The sequence below is a fragment of the Arvicanthis niloticus genome, chromosome X, assembly GCF_011762505.2.
Source record: "Arvicanthis niloticus isolate mArvNil1 chromosome X, mArvNil1.pat.X, whole genome shotgun sequence".
Taxonomy (NCBI): Eukaryota; Metazoa; Chordata; class Mammalia; order Rodentia; family Muridae; genus Arvicanthis; species Arvicanthis niloticus.
In genome coordinates this window covers 40,766,775-40,789,222 of record NC_047679.1, presented here as the reverse complement: position 1 = coordinate 40,789,222, position 22,448 = coordinate 40,766,775, and the positions used below count along the sequence as shown (strand labels likewise).

Below are 22,448 nucleotides of genomic sequence, written 5' to 3'. Positions count from 1 at the left end.
TCTTCTGCTCTCTCACATTATTTAGTATTATTAGTAATATGTATGACAATAAAAGTTAATATGACTTACCCCTTAAAAAATGTTAAATATGTAATATAATATCCTATGTGGCCTCTGTACTACACTCAATCTTTAGAACTTATTAATCTTGGTAACTGGAACATAGTAAAATTTTTATTTTCATACCCCATGTCTTTGCAGGATACAATAGAAATTCAAGAAGCAATCATTATTATTGACATGAGTAGTGAGGAAGAAGGAAAAGTCCAAAATCTTTTGCTCTTGAATGACCAGGATGGCGAAGTGTTGCAGCTTATGGTGAGAGTTCAGAAGGTCTGTCTTGAGGAATGGAAAGATGTTACAAAAACCCCACCCAACGAGGTCCTTAAAATATTTTATCTGAAATACTGTTTCTTCATTTTTCCTTATTGGTTTTTTGATTGGTCCATATAATTCCCTAAACTTTACAGATGTGTTTAGGTCTTATTAATTTAAACTATATAATCTGGTGAGCCCTCAGCATGTATATTGAGGCAAATGCACCTTTTCTGATCCTGCCATGCTATGTAAGTTATTGTAAAAGTGATTGCTCCCTCTTTGTCTACTTAAAAAATATTCAAGTGTGACGTAACAGATATATTGATCCTTCTCAATTTTACTTTGACATATAAAATGAATTTAAATGGATGATATATTGAGAATCAGTGATCAGTGATAATTTCTCAAATCAAGAGAAGGTTCTGTATCCATGTTGTCTAATATGGTAGACACTGAACAGTTGAAATGTGGCCAGTATTAGTAATAAAGTGATTTAAAACTTTAATTAACTGAAGTTCAAATAGCCACATGTGGCTAGTAGCTTACTATACTGGACAATACAGATTTATAGTGTTTTGTCAAGATATATCATTGTTTTGGATGTTACTTGAAACAATAAGAGAAAATATATCTATAGATAGCATGTTTCCTTTTCTGTCTTGCACTGCTCCTAGTGACTTCTATAAGGTAGCATTGTACTGTAAAATAACAAAGGTATAACTTTACACATTAATAGTAGTATCATCCCTTTACTTCTATGCAATTTTTAATAAGAAAACTAAGATCACCGACTGAATCAGAATATTTAGCTAAATTAATATGAAGTCAAAAGGAAAATAAATATTCATTAGTTCAAATAATGTGGGAAGGCATAAGCTATGCCTTCCCATAAGTTAAGTATGCTACCTAATACCCATTATTTTTTTACTAAGCAAAAACAAAACAAAAAACACAAACAAGAAACATGCAGAACAGGTAGGTTTTAAGAGTAGGTCACTGATTCTCTTGTTTTGAATTATCAATATAGAAACAGATGCTAACAAGATACGCAATCCTTCTAGGATCTCTGGCAGTTAGGGACAGTAAGGAGTAGGTAGACTTCTGTGTGAGGCTGCCAGAAGCTTTTGCTTTCCTTAGATAAAGAGCAAAGCTCATTTTGAAGATATTCTTAGTTGGCCCATTTTCTCCCTCTTTCATCTTAAAGCATAGACATGGTACCCTCAAGCAGAATATCTGTCTTTAGGACACTGGAAAGAAAGCCACATTCTGAAGGTGGCTGAGAGTAGAGGGAAAGAATTGGGGTATATAGCTTTATGGTATCTTCACAACCCTGGGATGCATCATTGTAGCTATTTTAGCTGGAGTAATAATTTCCCATCTCCATAAGACACTTGCAGTAAGTTGTCACATGCAATAAGTCAAAGGCAAACATAAAGAATATTAATCAGTGGAAGAAATCCTATAGTTTCTAAAACTTTTAGAGTGTTTAGACTTATAATTATTTTTTCTAAATGTAGCAAATTTAATTCTCCAAAACTTTCATTCATTGACAAGACCAAATATAAACCATGCTGAATTTACCAATCAAATTATAGATATGAATATGGATCAATAACAGATTATTGGATTCCAATTACTAAGTAAAACTACTGTGTTCATAAAGCTAAAATAATACCAGATATTTTCAAAATATATGTCTTCATCTTGTTTTGAAGGAAGTTTAAATTTGTATCAAGTGTTAAAGCATATTCAAATGTCAACATCGGAAAAGAATTGGTCAAGCAAAAAAGAGCAGTTTCATGAGAAACTGTAGTTAATGGGGAAAATAGCTTTTCACAGCATTATTGATTTAAGAGATGAAGATTAGAATGATCAAAATATATTTTACAGACAACTCAGAAATTTATCTCAAAAGGTTCAATGCTCTGAACAGTTTGTCTACTCCATGTATTTCTCCTCATTACAATCAACTTGAAGGAATATGAACTTTGTCCTTGGTGTGATCGCTTCATAATTGGATCTTGTAGAAATTCACACCTTGAAATGGCTGCATGATTTTCATCTAAGAAGTGTCTTGATCCTTAAATAACATATAATCTTTCTTTTAATGGTAACTTTTTAACTGAAAATGATCTTTACAGATAGTTTCTTGCCTCCATCCATTCTCTCCAAATACTGTAACTTGGCCCCAATAACTATCCTTGTCTAGTGTCTAACACCTATTATGTAACATCAAAAAATAAAACTTGTGTAAGAATAGAAAAATGGCAGTATGGTATATCTGTCACCTTGCTCAAAAGACACTCAAATCAATCTCTGAAATTTTCTTTTAATTCCTATGCCAAATAACAAAAAGTTTTGCTTCAATAAAGTTGCCACAGATTATGCCCCCCCTCTCCACACAATTTAGTACATAATTTAGGATAAAATCATAAAGGAGTCAAGTGAAGATCTTCCTCTTTTCTGTGGTGTTTAGTAAACTCAGCTAAGTTTACCTTTAGTAGTCATCTGCTTATCTACAGGGAACAGTATCCAAGACCCATAATGTTAGCCTAAAACTGCAGATACCATAAGCTCAGTAAGCTTTTTTCCACCTTGACCAAGCACTCATCACATATTATGGCTATCACAATTGCTGTTGAAAGCAGGACAGTAAAGCAGGAATTAATTTCGTGTTTTTTTTTTTTTTTTGACAATTCTACAGATCTTGCACTTACTGTAAAACATAGTAAGCTCATTCTGAGTTTTTTTTTCTTCTCGTTTTCAACTAACAACTTTCATCATTTCAATAAAAGAAAGCATTTTTCTTCACTTTGACATGTTGAAATTGCTAGCATCACTACCTTTGAACCTTAGAAAAATGTTTAAGTCAGTGGATGGAGGGTATATATGAGGATAAGTACTACGGTGTCAACAGAGGATTTGATTATCAACATAGTTATAAAAAAACCAACAGGGATGTAGCATGGACATATGAAACAAAGGGATGACGTATGTACTGGGAATAGAGAAAGATATTCATCATGGTACTTAGAACAGTGACTAATTGAAAAGTATCAGACGACATGAAGCTCATGAAGAAGAAAGAACAAGTGAGGATGCCTAGGTCTTTCTTAGAAGGAGTAACTAAATACCCAAGGGAGCAAATATGGACACAAAGTGTGGGACAGAATCTGAAGGGGGTGTTGTAGGGAGACCATTCCATCTGGGTATTCACTCCATGGGCAGTCACCAAAAATAGATGCTGATAGAGATGTCAGGATGGGAAAGCTGACAGCAGCCTGATAAGGCTGTCTCCTTAGAGGTCCCCCAGAGTTGGACATACCCAGAGACAGATACCCACAGCTATCCATTAATCTGATCAAAGGTTCCCAATGGAGGAGTTAGAGAGTAAATTGAAGGAACCTTAAGGGCTGGTAGACCCGTGAGGAGAGCAACAATACCAACCAGCCAGAGCTCCCCAGGGTCTAAACCACCAGCCTAGGAGCACATATGGAGAGACACATGACTCCAGCTGTATATGTAGGGGAGGATGGCCTTGTTGGGCATAGGTGGGAGACAAGGTCATTGGTACCCTGAAGGCTGAGCAATGAGGGGGGGGGGGGAATCTGAGGGTGGGAAGGGTGGCTGGGGGTAGGTGGGTAAACACCTTCATAGAAGCAGGAGGAGGGGGGATGGGATAAGGGGTTCCTGGGTGGTGGGGGAAATATGGTAAGGGGATAAAATTTGAAAAAAAAATAAAAATAAAAAAAAATTAAAAAAAAATTAAAAAAGAGAAAATTTCCACTTAAAAATTTTATCATGATCATAGGTAACATAAACCATCTAAATTAAAACTATAAAGAAGTACTAACATATCTTCTCTTACTTCAAATGTCTCTATAGATTTTATGTTTCTTATTCCTAGTTGGATGGTTTATATATAAAACTATTATTGGATATACATATAATTTGATTATTGTCATTAAATTAATCACTGCAATGCTTATTCTATAAATAAATGAAAAATACATAATTGCAAACAAACCCTTTTGATTCTTGAGATAGAGAATACATACTCTATTCTTTCTTTGAATAAATCATAGGAGATGTGTAATTCTTACATGTTATGCTACTTGTTTGTGCAGAATATAAAATACAAGGAGGATATGAAACTGTTTATTATTAGGGTTATATTTGAGGTTATTTTACAAGTTCAATACAATAATCCTAATAATTTGAAAGCCAAATATTGTTTGCAATACATTCACAAAAGACTATATGAAAACACTTCCTTTCCATCCTTCTGTTTATTTTATAAAATAAAAGCAACTATGACTGCCATAGAAATTACTGATCAATTACTGAAGTTACTGATAGGTATAGTGATTCATACATAACAGAAATGTAATTATCATTCCCATAGTGCAACATGAAAATTATTCAGATGCAAGAGAAGAAAAATATAAATCAACTTTATCTTATATGAGAACAGGAGGAACATGTTTAGAAAAAGAAAATAATCATTAAATGATTGATTCATGCAATCATTTATTTTAGTGTATATTTGATTGAAATTACTATAGTCTCTTTTTTTTTCTTTGTGGCACTGAGTATACTTTTCTAACTCTGCTTCCTCTAAAAATTATATTCTAAAGATAAGGTTTATAGACTTTTTTAATTTGAATGCCTAAGAACGGGAAACACAGAGCTGTGTCATTAAGTGTGGAATAAATAACAGATGAATGCAAACACAGTCATATCATATGACTTAAAAGGCAGCCAATATATATGATGTGATGTTTGGGTAGAATTAAGGATCTTTTACATATTAAGAAAGTACTCTACCACTGAATGGCAGCCCAAGCTTCCTTCCTCTCACTATTTATCTTAGTTGGAAGCCTAAAATATATTTATTTGATTAAAGATAAATAAGATATACAATATTGTATATTTCAAAGTCACAAATACAAATGCATAATTTAGTTCAATTCATTGTAAAGTTTTCTGTGAAAAGATAAAGAACTATTAAATTGTGAAATGTATGCATATTTATATATACACACAGAAGTAACTGTATAAATAAATGTATGTTCAAATATGCAAAATATTTGTCTATAATGATATATGACTACTACACCACTGAATTTGCAATGATTAACTATGACATGAAAAGAAATAAAATTGAAATCCAAACTCTTCCATAGCTCACTCAGGTTTTTTCTTAAAGTCTCTGACTTTATTTTAATGTAGCAGTTAATAGGAAGTTTCAAATCTTGCTAGAATGTATAAGGAATAAAATAACCATGAACCTAACATGACATTAGTACTGGATGCCCTAGCACTAAAATTAAAAAGAACTTACATCCTAAGACTTATAACGTCAATAATAATCATAAGAATTTAAACTTGTGGTGAAGCATAAAACCCACATGGCAGGTACTAAAATTTAGGACACAATAACTTCCTAAATTAGAAAACAAGAAACTGTCCCTATTGCTTGTTTATAGAAGTTAGAGAATACTTCCTGTTCGAAAATAAAAAAGAAATTTGTTGTAAAGAGACCCTTGACTTAAGCAAAGAAATTTATAACTAAATTTCACTATTAATAAAGGCAAAATTTTATTACCCTTTATCAGAACTCATTTAAATAGCACAACTCTATAATATTTTGACAGAAAATTTCACAATGAACTGAACTGAAATATACAAAGCTATGCATTTATATTTGTGACTTTGAAATATCTGGCTTCATATAAAGCTTATAATAAAAGTCATAAGAATCACATTTTTCTGTGTATTTAGAACTTGTCATTTTCTATATTTAAAAGGAGTCTAATTTTGTCCTCATCATAATATTAACAGAGACATATCTTTATACCTTCAGTGAAAATCATAGTGAATTTGGCTCCCACTAGCTAAGGAAATAAAACTGCGTGCGTGCAGAGCGGTGATCCACAGGAAACAAGCTGTCTACTGGAAACATGTTCACTTTTGGAAAATAATTGAAGCACAAAATTTGCAAATCTCTTTTACCAGAGGAGTAATGGCATTATTTTTTTTGAAGAATGCAAACTATAGCTTCTGTCTATACAATAGCATACTTTGTTAGGATGTTTCATAAGCTTGTACAGAAATGAACTTAGATGACAAAGAATGGATTGTTGTCTCATTAAAAGAAATACAAAGAGCTGAATAATCAATCTTCTTGCCTAAGATACCTGTTATTCAGCATATGAAATCTCTCAGATAGCCACAGATATAAACTGAGTATAGTTCATTGTGTTGTCATTTTTCTGACAAAAGGAAAACACTGTCTATTTTTTAAAGTCCAGATTTATGTTAGGACAATTGCATTTAGTAAATCACCTTAGGCCAACCCACTAAACGGTCTATAACTGTCTTCAGTTGTTCAGTAGTGAAACGTGTATCATAGATTTTTCTGCCAGGATCTTGGCACTAAAACAAACTCAAAACACCATTTTGTTATGTTTTAGTTTTATTTTAAACCAAAATGTTTTTTTTTAATATCCCTACTTTATTTAACCAATACTTGAACAGTAACTGGAGAAATTCTTTGTCGGCAAACTTTGGATAAATGTATTTAACAAAAAATATAAAAATGGTTATAGAACCACTGATTGAATGGTTTCTATACAGATATGGCCAAAGTTTTAAAGTAATGGCAATTTTGATTTTTACTGACAAAAAAACTTCAACACAGAAAAGTAATTATTTCTTCCTTCAATATACACTGAACCCCCCAAATTGTCTAATCTTTGGATAATGGAATTCTTTAAGTAATGGTGTAAATATGTAATTGAAAGTGAATCTTGAATGGTTCCATTATCCTGTTGTCTAGGTTGGCCAATTTTTTTCAAATCTAAAGTGGAGTTCCTATTAAAACCTAAAGTAATTTTGGCAATTCAACTCTTTATTCAACATAAGTGCTGTGTTTTAAATTTATTCATGAATTTCCCTGAAACCCTAGACAAAATAATTTTAAAATACTATATTTAACCAAGTGTCAGATATCAGCATCATAAAAGACAGTTATATCACATAAATCTTATTTATTGATTGCAACCTTAATTTTCATTCTTAGACCTTTCTCTTTACATTTCTTGTCCATTCCTCTTTTCTTTGTCTCTTGCCATATTTTTTATTTCCCTGTATTTATTTTTGTTAGTTTAAACTTTTCTTTGCTTTGTTGTGTTGTCTCTTGTCCTCTAACCATCATTTTGAATAATAAGTTATAGGGAAAGTTATCTAGACATACGGTCCTTTTTATCTATGATTATACAAGAAAGGTGATATTATTAATTATTGTTAGAAGAACTTTGCTTCTAATCAATTATACTTAGACATATTTTAAAAAGAAAATATAATTTTTCAAGCAGATTTTTATGATACTAAATTACACATGAAATTCATTTATTTCATTATTTTGAACATTTAGGAAATAGGTTGAGTTTCATTCAAATTCCAGTTTTAACATCTTAATTTGCATATAATATATCTCTATTCTTCTGAAACATAAGAGTCTATATCCTGGTTTGAATAGTATCAGTAGAGTTGCTTAATTTTTCAAATGACCACATTTCACTTTTTAAATATAGTTGTAATTTTAATTTTCATCTCCATTTGCTTACTATAATTCACTTGGTAAAATTATTTATATTTCACCACTCTAGCTATCCATCATTACTAAGGATAAGAATTTACTTAAAAAACTTATGATAAGGAGAATAAAAACTTTGTATAAAATATATAAGGTTAAGGCTTAAAGTCTAAAGCTACTAAATGCTAGCATATTCAAATATTATATTCTTGTAGCATTTCTGAGGCCAATACATGACACTATTGAATTATTAAGTTATTATCTGCATTTTAAATTTAATATAAATTTCTCTTTGGACCATGATATATCTTGTTACACCACTGTATGTAACTTCTGTTGCTTTGCAGTTACAAATCAGAACCTACCTCCAAATTGCAATGTTAAAACTAGAACCTCCTTACCCCATTTCATTCACATTATCCACCAATAAATTCACACTTATCAAGAACAAAATCAAAGAATTACAGAAAATTCATAGGTGGGTTAATGCCATATAAGTTATCTTATATGCTAAAAGTTCACAGTTGAGGTAGTTAGTAATTCTATTTATGTAATGGGAATCATCTCTCAGTAAACTATATTTTCTCTGTCCTTTCACTTTCTCTAGATGTACAGTGGACATTGATTATTTATGGGTTTCTCGACATCTTTATCTTCATCTACTGTCAACAGATCCCAATTTCCTCTATACAAAATCATCTCAGGCTAAATCTGAAGGACTTTGGACTTTTAAGGTTCTATCATTTTCTTTGGTTAAGTGACTGGTATAGCTCAAGTATGTCACTTATACCATCTCTTTGGCTGTAACTTATTCAGTCACAAAAATGAAGACAATAATATATCATAAATAAACTTAAGCAGTTCCTGTTAAGCATATGTCCAGGAATGTTGAGGTTGTTCTACTTTTCTCCTCACTGCTCTCTTGCCTTGATGCTAATGCTCATATTTACATTATTTCATTGAACCCCATAATAATTTCTGTCATTTGCACCCAACAAACCTCGAACAGACAATTAAACAAACTATATTTTCTGATATTATTTTCCTGTGTAAAGTCCTTTAAGGATAGCCATCACATGTCAAGGCTGTCAGGAAAAGTTTGGCAAAGGACCCACCCTTGTTCAGCCCTAATCTTCTCTATTTGACTGTTATCATTCTTTTCACAATACAACTTTAACTTCAGTGACATCAAATAACAACTTCTTCAACAAATGGCTTTCACCTATCTTCATGTAGAGAATAATTCATTCCTGTTTGTGCTGTCCCCATTTCAAATGATTAATTTTAACTTCTTCTTCAGTGTTTGGCTTAACTTCTTCAAGAACTTATTCCTAATTGTGTTCCCTTCCTTTACATTTTTAGTGGAATGTGGAATAAGTCCTAAGGTTATCACCTCACTAAATCCAGGAAAGTACAAAACCATGCTTAACAGTTACAACTCTGGAACCAGACTCCTTGAGTTTAAATCTAATCATTGTCTTCTTGGTTTTTTTTTTTAATCTTTGGCACACTATTTAATTGTGTGTTTTCATACATTTTTCTTGAATTATTGTAAATGTTAAGTACTCTGCACGTTTAGACCAGCGACTGGCATATTTTGCATGATTAAATATGTTGTAGCTCTTATTCTAAGGTATATCTTTGGTGGATAGAATGGGATCAGCACCTGTAGGCTCATTTATTTATTTGAATGTTTGGTTTTCAGTTGGTAGACTGATTGGAATGATTAGGAGATGCGATGTTGTTAGAGTAGGTGTGGCCTTGTTAGAGAAAGTATGTCACTGGAAATAGGCATTGGGACCCCGTTTCTCTTTATGACCCCTACCTATGGATCAGGATAGGAAACTCACAGCTACTTTTCCAGCCCTATGCCAGTCTGCTGTCCATGAAGATGATAATGGATGAACTCTTTGAAACTGTAAGTAGACCCCTAATTAAATGCTTTCCTTTACCAGAGTTGACTTAGTCATGGTGTCTCTTCACTGCAGTAGAATAGTAACTAAGACTGCATCCCTACACTACTATTTTTTCCATTCCAAACTTTTAAATGTGTTTTTCATATATACCATGAGTACTGTGATAATGGTTCAATAAAATCATATTAAAGTAATATATAAATAAATGTTTGTCTACAGAGTATTACAGTTCAAAACATTTAATAGAAAGTTACCTCATTTCTCATAATTAACTATTAGAGATTGATATGTTTGTTTTAAAAATTATATATGAACCCTTTATTTCTTATAATAAAATCATTCATAATTTATATCTTATTGTCCTCTCTTTCTTTCTCTGTACGTGTATGCTCTCTCCCTCCCCTTCTTTCTGTGCATGTATCAGTGTTTATATATAGACAAATGGATAAATGTAAACACACACATGATTTAGAGGCATTTTGTCAACCAAAAAAATTACTAAACGTATAAAAGGCAAAAGTTGAAAAATGTTTTTATGCATTACTTTATTATAAGAGAAAGAAGAAAGACTGTCATGAGAAAGTTAATAGGGAGAGTCTTCCCTAATGCCCCCTTCACACACACTTCTATTCTGCAATAACAGAATCTCTCACAGAAACAGGAGTTCACCATGTCAGCTAAACTGCCTGGCTACAAAGGCCCAGGCATCCTGGCTCCGATCTTCAGTGTTGAAATTATAGATGTGCACCATCATGGCTGCCTTTTAAAATGTGTTGCTAAAGATGCAAATCCAGTGCCTCACACTTGCCCAGAAAGTAGTTTACCAAGAGAACTATTTTCCTAGAATATATATATATATATATATATATATATATATATATATATATAATCTTTGTGGCCGTAAGTATTACTCTTGAGTAATATATTAATTTATTTTTTATTTTAGTTTGGAACTGTATTTATATATATATTTTGAAGCATACTGAGTTAAGATATTCTGTAAAAGACTAATTCATCCTGAGAACTCTGTATGTCTATCTCTTCTCCAAATTTTGGGTTTGCAAACCTATTACAAATGACTAGACCATCTCTTGTCCATGACCATAACAAACAGACTTTTGTATGAAGCTATAGTGTTAGGAAGATGATTTAAGTACTATGAGTATATAACTTTCTAGGGATTGCCATGGAACCAAGTATTAATTCCTAACATTGGTTGAGTACTCACAGTAAGCAATGTAAGGAAGAAAACTTTACTACAGCACACTATACAATTCTCACAGACCTGCAAGGCTCATAGTTAAGTCTACATCCTATAGATAGGCAATCTGAAATTTAGTAAGATGGAATATCTCATCCAAAATTTTACAGCTTTGAGACTGGAGCCAAAGATCCACAGCCTACACTTTAAGAATTATAACAGTCTGTCTCCTCTAGTAAATGATATTCCTAGAAGTGCTGTTATGTTGCTATAAGTGTTGATAAGATGATATTTCTGCATCATTCCACTACAAATGTAGAATGATCAGCAAAGTCCATGACCTAGACTATGTACATCAGTAAATGCTGAGTAGAGTTACAGTTATTACTACAGATTAAATACATAGGAATGAGGAACACAGGTTTAAGATTCATATGAGAATCAGAACACTTCTGGTATCTACTAGATTGATGGGGCATGTATGAGCTCCACATACTTTCCAGAAAAAATAAATGTGGCTATGTATTTTTATACATTTTATAAAAAGTATAAAAAGATTTATATAAATAATATTTAAATATTTCAATATGATATCTATCCTCATATAGGAAATGTGAATGGATGGGTCAGAAAGATTAGGAGAGTGACTTGACCATAATCATTTCAGTTGTAATTAACTACAAAAGCTCACTACATTTGGTTCTTAAGAGTACAAGATACTCTCTAAGAAATTGTTTTCTTTTGATATAGACATGGTTTTCTATACAATAGAGGATGGCCTTGAACTCAAATCTTCCTATGATCACTATCCAACACATCAGCTTCAAGGTGGTTTAAATGTTACTTGTTATTGAAGCATCAAAATCATTCTATTGCTACTGATGCTATCAAATTGCTATAGGACCCATAGCTCTGACTTACTTCTTCATTGACTTTCAAAATCAAAAAAGAAAGAAAGGAAGAAAGAAAAAAATCCTGTAACATTCAAGCACATTTTGGTAGTTTGAATAGGAATGCCTGCCATAGGCTCACATACTTGAATGCTAGGCCTATAGGGACTGGCACTATTTGGAGGTGTGACCTTGTTGGAAGAACTGGCTTACTGTAGGGCCAGACTTTGAGTTCTCCTATACTCAAGTTACATCTAGAGTAGCAGTCTTCTTCCACTGTTTGCAGATCAAAATGTAGAACTCTCAGCTCCTTCTCCAGCACCAAGTTTGCCTGAACAATGTTATGTTTCCCACCATGTTGATAATGGACTGAATCTCTGAACAGTAAGCCAGCCCTAATCAAATGTTTTCCTTTATAAGATTTGCCATGATCATAGTGTCTATTCACAGTAATAAAACCCTAAGACAGATTTTCAGTATAACTTATTGTTTTTTAAGATATTCTTCAATTTTTTAACAAGTTAAATGACTACAATGTATAAAACTTTCAAAATTAGTTTTCTTTTGCATGAAAAATATAAAAACCAAAAACTCTACATATTATATTTGTAGCATCTAGGTAAACCACATTTATAGCAAAAAATTCTTGAGGTTCTTGTTGATCAGATAATTTCAACCAATGGATTTCAATGAGGGTGAGAAATGAGATGCATTATTAAAATGTGTTTATTTGGCTATTGTGAGGCATAAAGCCTAATATTGAGATCAGGCTATTTAAAAGAAGTTACATTTTCTTGCTTGTCTTATTTATTCCTAACTCTCTATTATCCTTATTACTTGAGGCGGAAAACTGGCACAGACAACTCAGAAGAGTAGATAATAAACAAATCCCAGATTATTATCTTTGTCTCTGTAATATGTTATGGCTGCATACTGCCAAAACAAACAGTCTAAATGAAATCAGCTCAATTGAGCTAATTATTTTGTATCAAAGACAATTTAAAAACAGTTATTTACTGAATTTAAGTGAGCCACCTATACGTGTTAGTTTTATGTGTTTCACCCTAACTTTTTATCCCTTTTGTATTATGATTGCTTCAGATAATAACATTAATTATGCCTTGATTGTATTTAGGTTGACCAGAGTAGAGTGGGTAGTATGTTCATTAACAGAGAAAAGTAGCCTAAATCCTGTTAGCAAGTCATAAAGAAGAAGTAAGTGGCAAGTGAAAATATACCTTGTAAAGAAAAATCTTTGACAGACTGAATATTACTGTTTTTTTCCGTACCTTCTGTTTGATGATCATTTCATTGATGTCTTCCAGATCACCCACCATCACCCTCTGTGATTTTATAACTCGATCAAGGAGAGACAGCCAGTCTGTAAGTTCTGTCCAAACTCGGTTGAAGTCTGCCAGTGCAGGTACCTCCAACAGCAAAGAAGATGGCATCTCTAGTTTGGAGATGAGAGTTTCCTTGGTAACCACAGGTTGTGTCACTAGAGTAACAGTCTGACTAGCAGCTAGTGTTTTTGAAAGAAAGGAAAATAAGAAAAAAAAGAAATATGAGAAACACAAGCAAAAGAGCCAATTATAGTAACAATCAATGAATATTAATTTAGAAGTAACAGTTTGAAGTAAGATTTCTGACAAACTATTTAACAATGTGTATAGTTGATAAGGCAGTACACCATAGAACATTCAAACATGTTTAATAATCTCTAAAGATATTTTATCTTATATCTATACCTTAACAAATGATTTTAATAGTTTTCAGTAAAAATCATAGAGTGTGAAGTTTGTAAGCACAGATATTGAGGCATTTCTAGGTAAGATTTATCTATATAGTGTTCATCCAAGGAATAAAAAGGAAAACTACAGATTGTATAATGTCTTATTTGTGACTACTGATTTCCTTGAATAAGAATATATGCAATAGAAAGAATCTCTCTGTATCTTTCAGTGGAAAAACTTCACATTTTAACTTCTATTTTGGTAATAAAGTAGATAATAGTGCAGAAAAAGCAAAGCATATTGTTTTTGAAAACTGAGAGGTAGTTAAGCTTTTCTTTTGTATATGAAACGCAATTTCATGGTCATTAAATTCTAAATTAAAGTTAATAGTGTTGAATACTTTAATGGGTAACATATGAAGTCTTAGGGTGAGGCACATGGGTTAAGAATCCTGCTGCCTGCCTTAGGAACTCTGAGACCTTGCTTAAGTTATTCAACCTCTCTAAGCTTCAGCTTTTCTTCCCAGTAAGTGAAGAAATGTCACAGGGAGCGTTGTGCAAACTCAATGATAATGCAAGCAATGTACACAGAAATGCCACAGAACATTATTATTGTTGTCATTGTCATGATCCTAATCATCATCATCATTATCATCATCATCACACTATTAGGAAAATGCTAATATCTAGACGTTAATGTTAAGCATTACCATCTTATAAAAACAAGGTTGATTAAAAAATACTTTTAAAAATAGGGTCACAAGTGCAAGATAAAGATTGAAAATGTGGAAAATTGGGGGAAACTCAATCTGCAGTCTGTGTGCTGCTCTCTATGGACTGAAGAATGCCCAGTCGAATTTTCTGGTACGAAAAGAAGTCTAGAAACAACACACAGGGGGGTGATCAGAAGTCAGTGACAAAAGGAAGCAACAGTTAATCTGCTTTATAGACAAGCGTGACAACAGATGCCAGCAGCAATGAAACCCTGGACGATGTGGCTCAGTAGGGAAGCATTCTGACAAAGCTAAAAAGGGCATCTCAGTGAAAGATCTCATAGGAGTGTCCACTCATGGGAGCTTTTTAAGGAATATAAAAATAAAGATCTGCACATGTATATTCTGCGGTGACAATTTACTCATCTCATACATTACTGTTCCTATTTTTAGGTGGTCTTATCATTAAAAAGATTGGAGAGATGAAGGGATGCTTCTTTTCTTTCTAACCTTCCAGGAACAACCAACACTTCCACATATAGAAGAGTAAGGCAGAATGAAATGTGTTGGAAAGGTCAGAATTGAAATGAAAAACTAACACTGAAGAAATGAAGAAATATTCTCTTTCAAAGTCATCTCACTGCTAAGAGGGCATTTCTGTAAAGAAAGAACCCCAATCTGAAGAACTATCATCTTGTGATTATAGTACAGAGTTGTTTGTACCCTTGCACATGCTTCCCCAATTGCATATTAAGTCTAGAATCATAAAGGGAATCCCAGCTAAAGAGTTGGATTCTTGAAAACTATGTATAGGTAGAGTTGAAAATAGAAAATTAAAATTAAAATATAACTGTAAAAATACACGGCTGATCAGTAGGTAGATTCAAAACCATGGACAACATTGACATCTTCTATTTCTATTTCTTCTCCTCAATCCTTAATCATTGTTCCTTTCCAATGTTAACTGCTACAAAACACAGAGTTCATCTGTACTGTCAGTATTTGCATGGCTATAGGATGATATACTGGAAGATGTGTATTCCATTAGGTGTCACATATCTGAAGAAATCTCTCTCTATCTCTTTCCTTTCTCTCTGATCTCTACCTCCCTCCCTCCCTATTACTTTTTCTGCAGCTATAACTTGCATATAACTTTTCTACTTAGAGTGATCATCTCCACACTCCGTATAAGTTTCTGGAAGGGTAAATGTAGAGTATGTCTAATTTTTTTGCTATTTAGATTAGTTTACCTATTTGTTAAAAAATATTTACTATATTTTAATTTGTATGTGCATGTGTTACATGACTTCTAAATCTGCAATAGCAAAGGAAAGTATAGAGAAAACAATCTCATATGACATATAAAGTAATTGTTTAAAAAATTAGAATTTGATTTATTGTGTGTTATAACATTAACCCCCATGTCAATTCCATAAGTTAGCAATGTCACCAGATTAGAAGCAATACTAGAGTACCTTACCTCATCATGCTTAGAATAATAGAGATTACCTATCCAATGCTGTGTTCGAATAAATGGTCAGGCCAGCTATTCATAATAGAGATAGATGTATTAACATAGGCATGTGGTATAGCTGAAACTCAAGAGGATTTAAATAATTCACCTAGGGTTATATAGCTAAGATATGGCAGAATAAGTGTTTAATCCCAACAAACTAGACTTCAAATGTTTCTGTTAATGCAATTTCTGAACCAAGGTGGTTTTCATTTTCTAGCTTTTTTTCATCCTTTGATCACAAACGTGAGGAGGTGCAGCAACTGGAATGACTAGTTTTATTTTCTCATATTTGTATTTGACCCTCCATTGCCTACTCCAACTAGTGGCTCTGTCTACATTTTTTTATCCTTTTGAAACTAGATCAAATGAAAGTCAGTGAGACATTTCAATGACTAAAGGCACTTCTCACTGAGACTCATTACCTCAGTTTGATCCCTGGAACCCACATGGCCAAAGGAGAAAACCTACTCTCACAGGCTGTCTTCATTCATTTGTTCCCTTACCAGTGTTTATTGGTTCTATAGTCGCATCATGTTCTAGAATTAATATTCTGAAACTAACTTGGCACTGCAGCCTCAGATCCCTCCTCAAATATGCTTGTGTTCCTCTACACCTGAGTCTGTATCATCCAATTATCACCGGTCATTAGACACTGTTGTGTCTATTCACATGATCTGCTCTTCCTTTAATCTGTTCTTTTCCATTTCCACACAGAATTTCATTGCCTCTTCAAATATAAAAGTTAAATGTGTTTTGTTTGGGAGAATCAGGATAAGTATATAACAACAATAACAACAACCAAACACCTCCATAAGACACTCTCTGATCATACACATCTTGTAGCACTGAATATTTTCTTATTTAAGCAATCCTAATTGCAATAAAATGTCACACATGTATTATTATAGTCTTCATGTTGTATAGTCCATCTTGCCAAATTGGAAGTAGACCCTTTTACTTTGCATCATTTGAGCTGCATCTCCCATTTCTCTCATTTTTCATTCCTCTGCCTTGGTTTGTTCTCTACCATCACATATTTAATTTTAAAAGATTCAACATGCACATGTTATCATTCAATAGTTTCCTCCATGTGGCTTATTTAACTTTGTATAATGCATTCCAGGTTCATCCAAGTTGTGGTAAATGTTAGCATCTTTATGGATGTTCTAAATGAAATACAGATATCTAAAGCTTAAATGCTAAAATGCTAATACTCACGTGAAATGTTCATCTTTTTGGGTCTGGGTTACCCCACTCCAGGAGACTTTTTTTTCCTAGCTCCATCAATTTACATACAAATTTTATTTTTATTTAACATCTAAATAACATTCCAACATGTATGTGTGCTAAATTTTCATTAGCTATTCATTTGTTAGTGAACATCCAGGCTGCTTTCAATTCCTGGCTTTGTGAACACAGAAGAGCAAGTACCTTTGTAGTAAGACATGGTGTCCTTTCAGCATATGCTCTATCTTGTGGTAGATTAATTTATAGCTTTTCAAGGAAGGCAACTCTACACTGATTTTCTATACTGGCAGTGTAAGCTTTCAATCCAACTAGTAACAAATAAGTTGATGCTCCCTCATCAGAGAAGAAAGATGGTAATTAACACTGAGACCCATAACTGGGCATTGCATAGAAATCAAGTAAGTGATTTTAAAGCACTCAGTCTCAAATGGAATATTTTCATTATACTTCACCCTTTAAGGATCAAGGATCTTTGTGGAAGAGAAGGCAGAAATATTTTAAGAGTTGTAAGAGGTGCATGGCTCTAAGGAAACAGAGTTTTCTAGGCACAGTGGAGGAGATGTACATATGAACTCACAGCAACTGTGTTAGTGTACTTAAGGTCTACAGAAAGCTCAAGCTAAACAAAATTCTAGCAGAGAGAAGGAGAAGTGGGCAGAAAGTCCCACCCCTAACCAAGAAGCTATTTGCAACTGATACATGCCAGAAGAGAGAAATATTTTTCTTCAATGCAATTATATTAGATAAAGCACACTTCAAGGTAGGCATTATGCCCAGGATTAGTTGGACAACACAACAGAGACTCTATGTTTCTTGTGTACTTTTTTCCTGTTTTTATTTTGTTTTTTTTTTTTTTTTTTTTTTTTTTTTTTAAGTAAGAACAGAAAGTTGTTTGGCTAAGGAGGAGTAGAGGACCTGGGAGGAGTTGAGGGAGAGAAAAAATGTGTGAAATTCTCAAAATAATACCTTTTTAAAAAACAAAAATGACAGCACATTTTTCATTTTTAGACTTTAACAATATACATTTGTATACAAGCACAATTTTATCCATTGTCTATCAATAGTTACTAGGTCGGTTCCATTTTTTAGGCCATAGTTACTAGTACTGCACTGAACATAGGATTATACTTGTCTCTGTGATATAGTAACTTAAGTTTTTTCTTCAATATAAACCTCTTGTTGAATTATGTTATTCTATTTTCAGCTTTGCATGTGCATATGTATATGTGGGGGGGGGCATAACCTGTGAACAGACACATGTAAAAGTCAGATGTCAATGTATGTTGGACATGTCTTCTTCCATCTCTCTTTTGACTATACTGGTTGAGCAGCAAGCTCCAAGGATCTTTCTCTGTCTACTGCCTTAGCAGTCAAATTTCAAGAACACAGTGGATGTCTGGCTTCTATTCTTGGTGCCAAGGATCTGAACTCAAGTCCTGATGCTTGCAGAACAGGCACTTTACTGGCTAATGCCTGTCTCTGGCGTATTTTATCTTTTTTTTTTGGTCAGGAAATTCTCTATTATTTTTTATAATGGCTATACAAGCTTGACGTCTCTCCAACAATGTACATTTGTTCTTAATCATCTTTTCATGGTTGTTTTTTATTTTGTATTGTTTATAAAACAAATCATAGCCATTCTAATAGTACAAAGGTGGTGTTTCATAGTGATTTCATATATATTACACAATAAGGGTCCAACTTTTTATACATGGAAATCCAGCTTACCTATGTAATTAGAGAGAATTAGAGAGAATGTTCTTTCTCCATTGTTTGTTTTGTATGTACCCAAGGGTTAGCTCATAGTTACTGGGAAATTAATCCGAGTTCAGAAACATTGGGTCTTAAGAGTAACTAGAGCATTAAGTAGGAATGAACTAATCATCACACACTTCATTGGTGCTCATTTCATTTGGAACTATATTATTTGAGATATTTCAACTTTCTTAAAATGACTTGCCTCTCTCTGTCTGCCTGCCTGTCTGTCTGTCTGTCTGTCTATTTATCTCTATCTATCTATCTATCTATCTATCTATCCACCATCTATCTATCTCTCTCTCCATCATATATATATATATATATATATATATATATATATATATATATATATATATATATATAATTTCAAAGCAACATTTTCCAAAATGGAAGTTTGGGAGCTATCATAGCTATTCTATATTCCACAGAACTCTAGAATGTGAGATTACTAGGCATGCTCAGCCACGATAAACATTTCTATATGATTAGTAAAGGGAAAAAGAATAAGGATCTTTTGCCCACTTTCACCTTACTAAAACATTTAAATCACATCATTAGGTAAAGTGTAGAGTGATCACTTATGCTTGTAAAGTGGGGCAAGTCATTTTTCAGTCTGAAAAAAGATCCCTGCATTGAAAGGTTAGACAGAGTTATTCTAGTAGTGGTGGTAGGGTGCTGTTATACACAGAGTGTAAATGATATTTTGTCGAGAGTTCTTGAATATGTAAGGTCAATTTGATAAGGAGTTACAGTACATCAATTACTGCATGAAATTTCTAAGAACATTTTCTGGAATGATCCTTATTCTTTGTTTTAGATTTATTTTATTTTATTGATTTATTGATTTATTTCTTTAATGTATATGAGCACACCATCACTGACACACCAGAAGAGGGCATTGGACCCAATTACAGATGGAGCCACCGTCAGTTGCTGGCAATTGAATTCATGACCTCTAGAAGAGCAGCCAGTGCTCTTAATCCCTGAGTCATCACTCCAGCCCCAATCCTTATTCTTCTTAAATAACATGGGAAATGGGTTTTCTCTGGCTGGTAGTTTAGAACATCTTCTCTTTGCCCCATTCAATTGCATAAACAAGAAATTCTCAACCTGTGGGTCATGACCCTTTTGGGAACATTGAATGATCCTTTCACACGGACTGTCTAAGAAAATCAGAAAACACAGATATTTGCATTATGATATATAACAGTAGCAAAAATTACAGTTATAAAGTAGCAATGAAAATAATTTTATGGTTGGGGTCACCACCACAACAAGAGGAACTCTTTTAGAGAGTCTCAGCATTAGGAAGGTTGAGAACCACTGCTCTACAAAAATATGTTTAAATCTTTCCTGATTTATCATTTTACTCTAGAAACATAGATACTGTTTATCAATCTACTGAGATAAAAATTATATATATATATATATATATATATATATATATATATATATATATATATGGGATATACATATATGGGTATGCATATGCAAAAGATTATGTACTTAAATAGTCTGAATACTAATAATTCTATTGTACATATGCATCTCATTATTAAATGAAAATAATTCTACTAAAACCTGTAGCTTTTCTTTTAAACAGCTAAAAAATTGACTTTTGCACATTAGAAATAACAGTAGGTATAATATACCATTGCAAAGCACAGCTGTGCCTTGAGTAGTTTGTTAATTAAAAGGTGTTGGCTTTAAGAAAGAACTTGTATTTCCCCAAAGTGTTTCAAGAACATTTTTCTAGTCTAAAATTTTAATTGGTTTTAGGGTTACAAACTATCAGGTTGGCTTAGAGGTTTAAAGGGTCAGCTCCACTGGTCCACTAAAGCTTTCAAATACACACACACTCACACACACATACACACATAAGCACACATGCCTGCATGCACACACAGACACACACACACAATGTATTTGGTGCATTTCCTTCGAAGTGTTCACACACAAGTTTCCTATAATTCATATGTCTTCTTTGATTGATACAGGAATAATATATTCTCTTTCTAGATTTGCTGTATGACTATATTTCCTTCAGTTTTTCATATGAAAATGAGTCACATTGCCATGTAAAATATATATGTAAAGTGCTATTATATATTGCACTTATTCCACCATTCTATCTCACCAGAAGGTGGCAATAATACATGTGGTCAATGTTGAGATGTCTCAGTGGGTAAAGATACTTGCTACCAAGCCTGAAAACCTGAAACCCACATGGTAGAAGTAGACAACCAGTTCTCACAAGTATCATCTGACCTGAACAGATGTGCTATGGACTATGTATATCCCCAACCTCACCCACTTTACCTCACCATACAAAGTAAATACATTTAAGAAAGGTTAATGTGCTTCTGTTCAGCACTGAGGGAAATGGGAAATATTGTTACTACCATTGAATTAAAGAGTAGGAAGCAACACTGCAATATTATCTTTCTGGATACTTGCTAGGATGACATTTGGCATGTTGAAATACATTGCAATTCAAGAGCACCGAGTATGAACAGTATAAATAATTTCTGGAGCCCCAAAAAAGAAAAATATATTTCATTTGAGGAGGGACCTGAGTTCATTTTGTGAGTATCTGCAGTCTGTGTAGAAAATTAGAAATCAGAATGTTACCCCAAGAAAAGAAAATGTGTAGAAATGCATAGGGTGGCCTATTCACATAGACATTATGATTTTCCTTCCAGATCAAAAGATTTGAAGACAAATGTTTGGTAAAACTCACAGCATATTAGAAATGTAGTCAAAGTGAAGAACAACACTATTCAGTATAGAAGAAGGGAGAAAAGCCACGTAGAACAAGAGATATTTATGAAAGATGGTCATCAAATTCCCAAGTGATATCAGGATAACATCGATGTAACCACTTTGCTTACCTGAAGAATGTGTGCATAGCTTATTAGAGGAAATGTAACAATATATAGTCTATGCCTCAAAATTAAAAACAAGCCCCTCGGCATGACAAAAATGATTTTTAATTAAAAATTCAGTGTAAATGAGGCTTGTATTTGTTTGCACAATCTACATTTTAACCCTGAGAATTATTAACATACTGACAAAACTTTTAAAGACTGCTATATGTCAAATAAGATCCTCTACCAAGTGTCTGATGCCCAGATTCCTCATGCAGAATATGAGATGATAAGCAACTTGATGTAAACAGTAGAGTCATCTTTAACAAAACTTCAATGCCTGACACAAAGGATTTCAACAAGCATTTTTTTGTTGCATGGAATCAAAATATAAACAATGTATTAACTAGAGTACTGAAGGATAACATATATTTATCTGTTTCTTTAAATGTATATATATCTAGACTTTTATCACAGTTATGATCTAGGGATCCATAAAGAAGACTAAAGAGAGGAATCATTAACTGCAATATGAACAAAACAATAGCAGAGAGTCTAAAATATAGATTCTTTTAGGTAAAATAAATAATGGTATTTAAACTGAACTTTGAATAATTTTAAAATGTTGCCATTTGCTGTACTGGTTCCTTAGTATGTTATTCTTAGGTGGAACCCAAATCCAGAATAAT

At 33.0% G+C, this 22,448-nt stretch overlaps 1 protein-coding gene across 10 annotated transcripts in view; it reads right to left on the bottom strand.

Moving 5' to 3' along the window:
* Dmd (dystrophin) overlaps positions 1–22,448 on the bottom strand; it is a 1,571,027-nt gene that overhangs the window by 641,107 nt on the left and 907,472 nt on the right. For all 10 annotated transcript variants that reach the window (XM_076918257.1, XM_076918249.1, XM_076918252.1 and 7 more), the window contains one exon: positions 13,215–13,447. In XM_076918257.1, the coding sequence (XP_076774372.1) occupies positions 13,215–13,447 (233 nt within the window). The remainder of the gene's footprint in view (positions 1–13,214; positions 13,448–22,448) is intronic.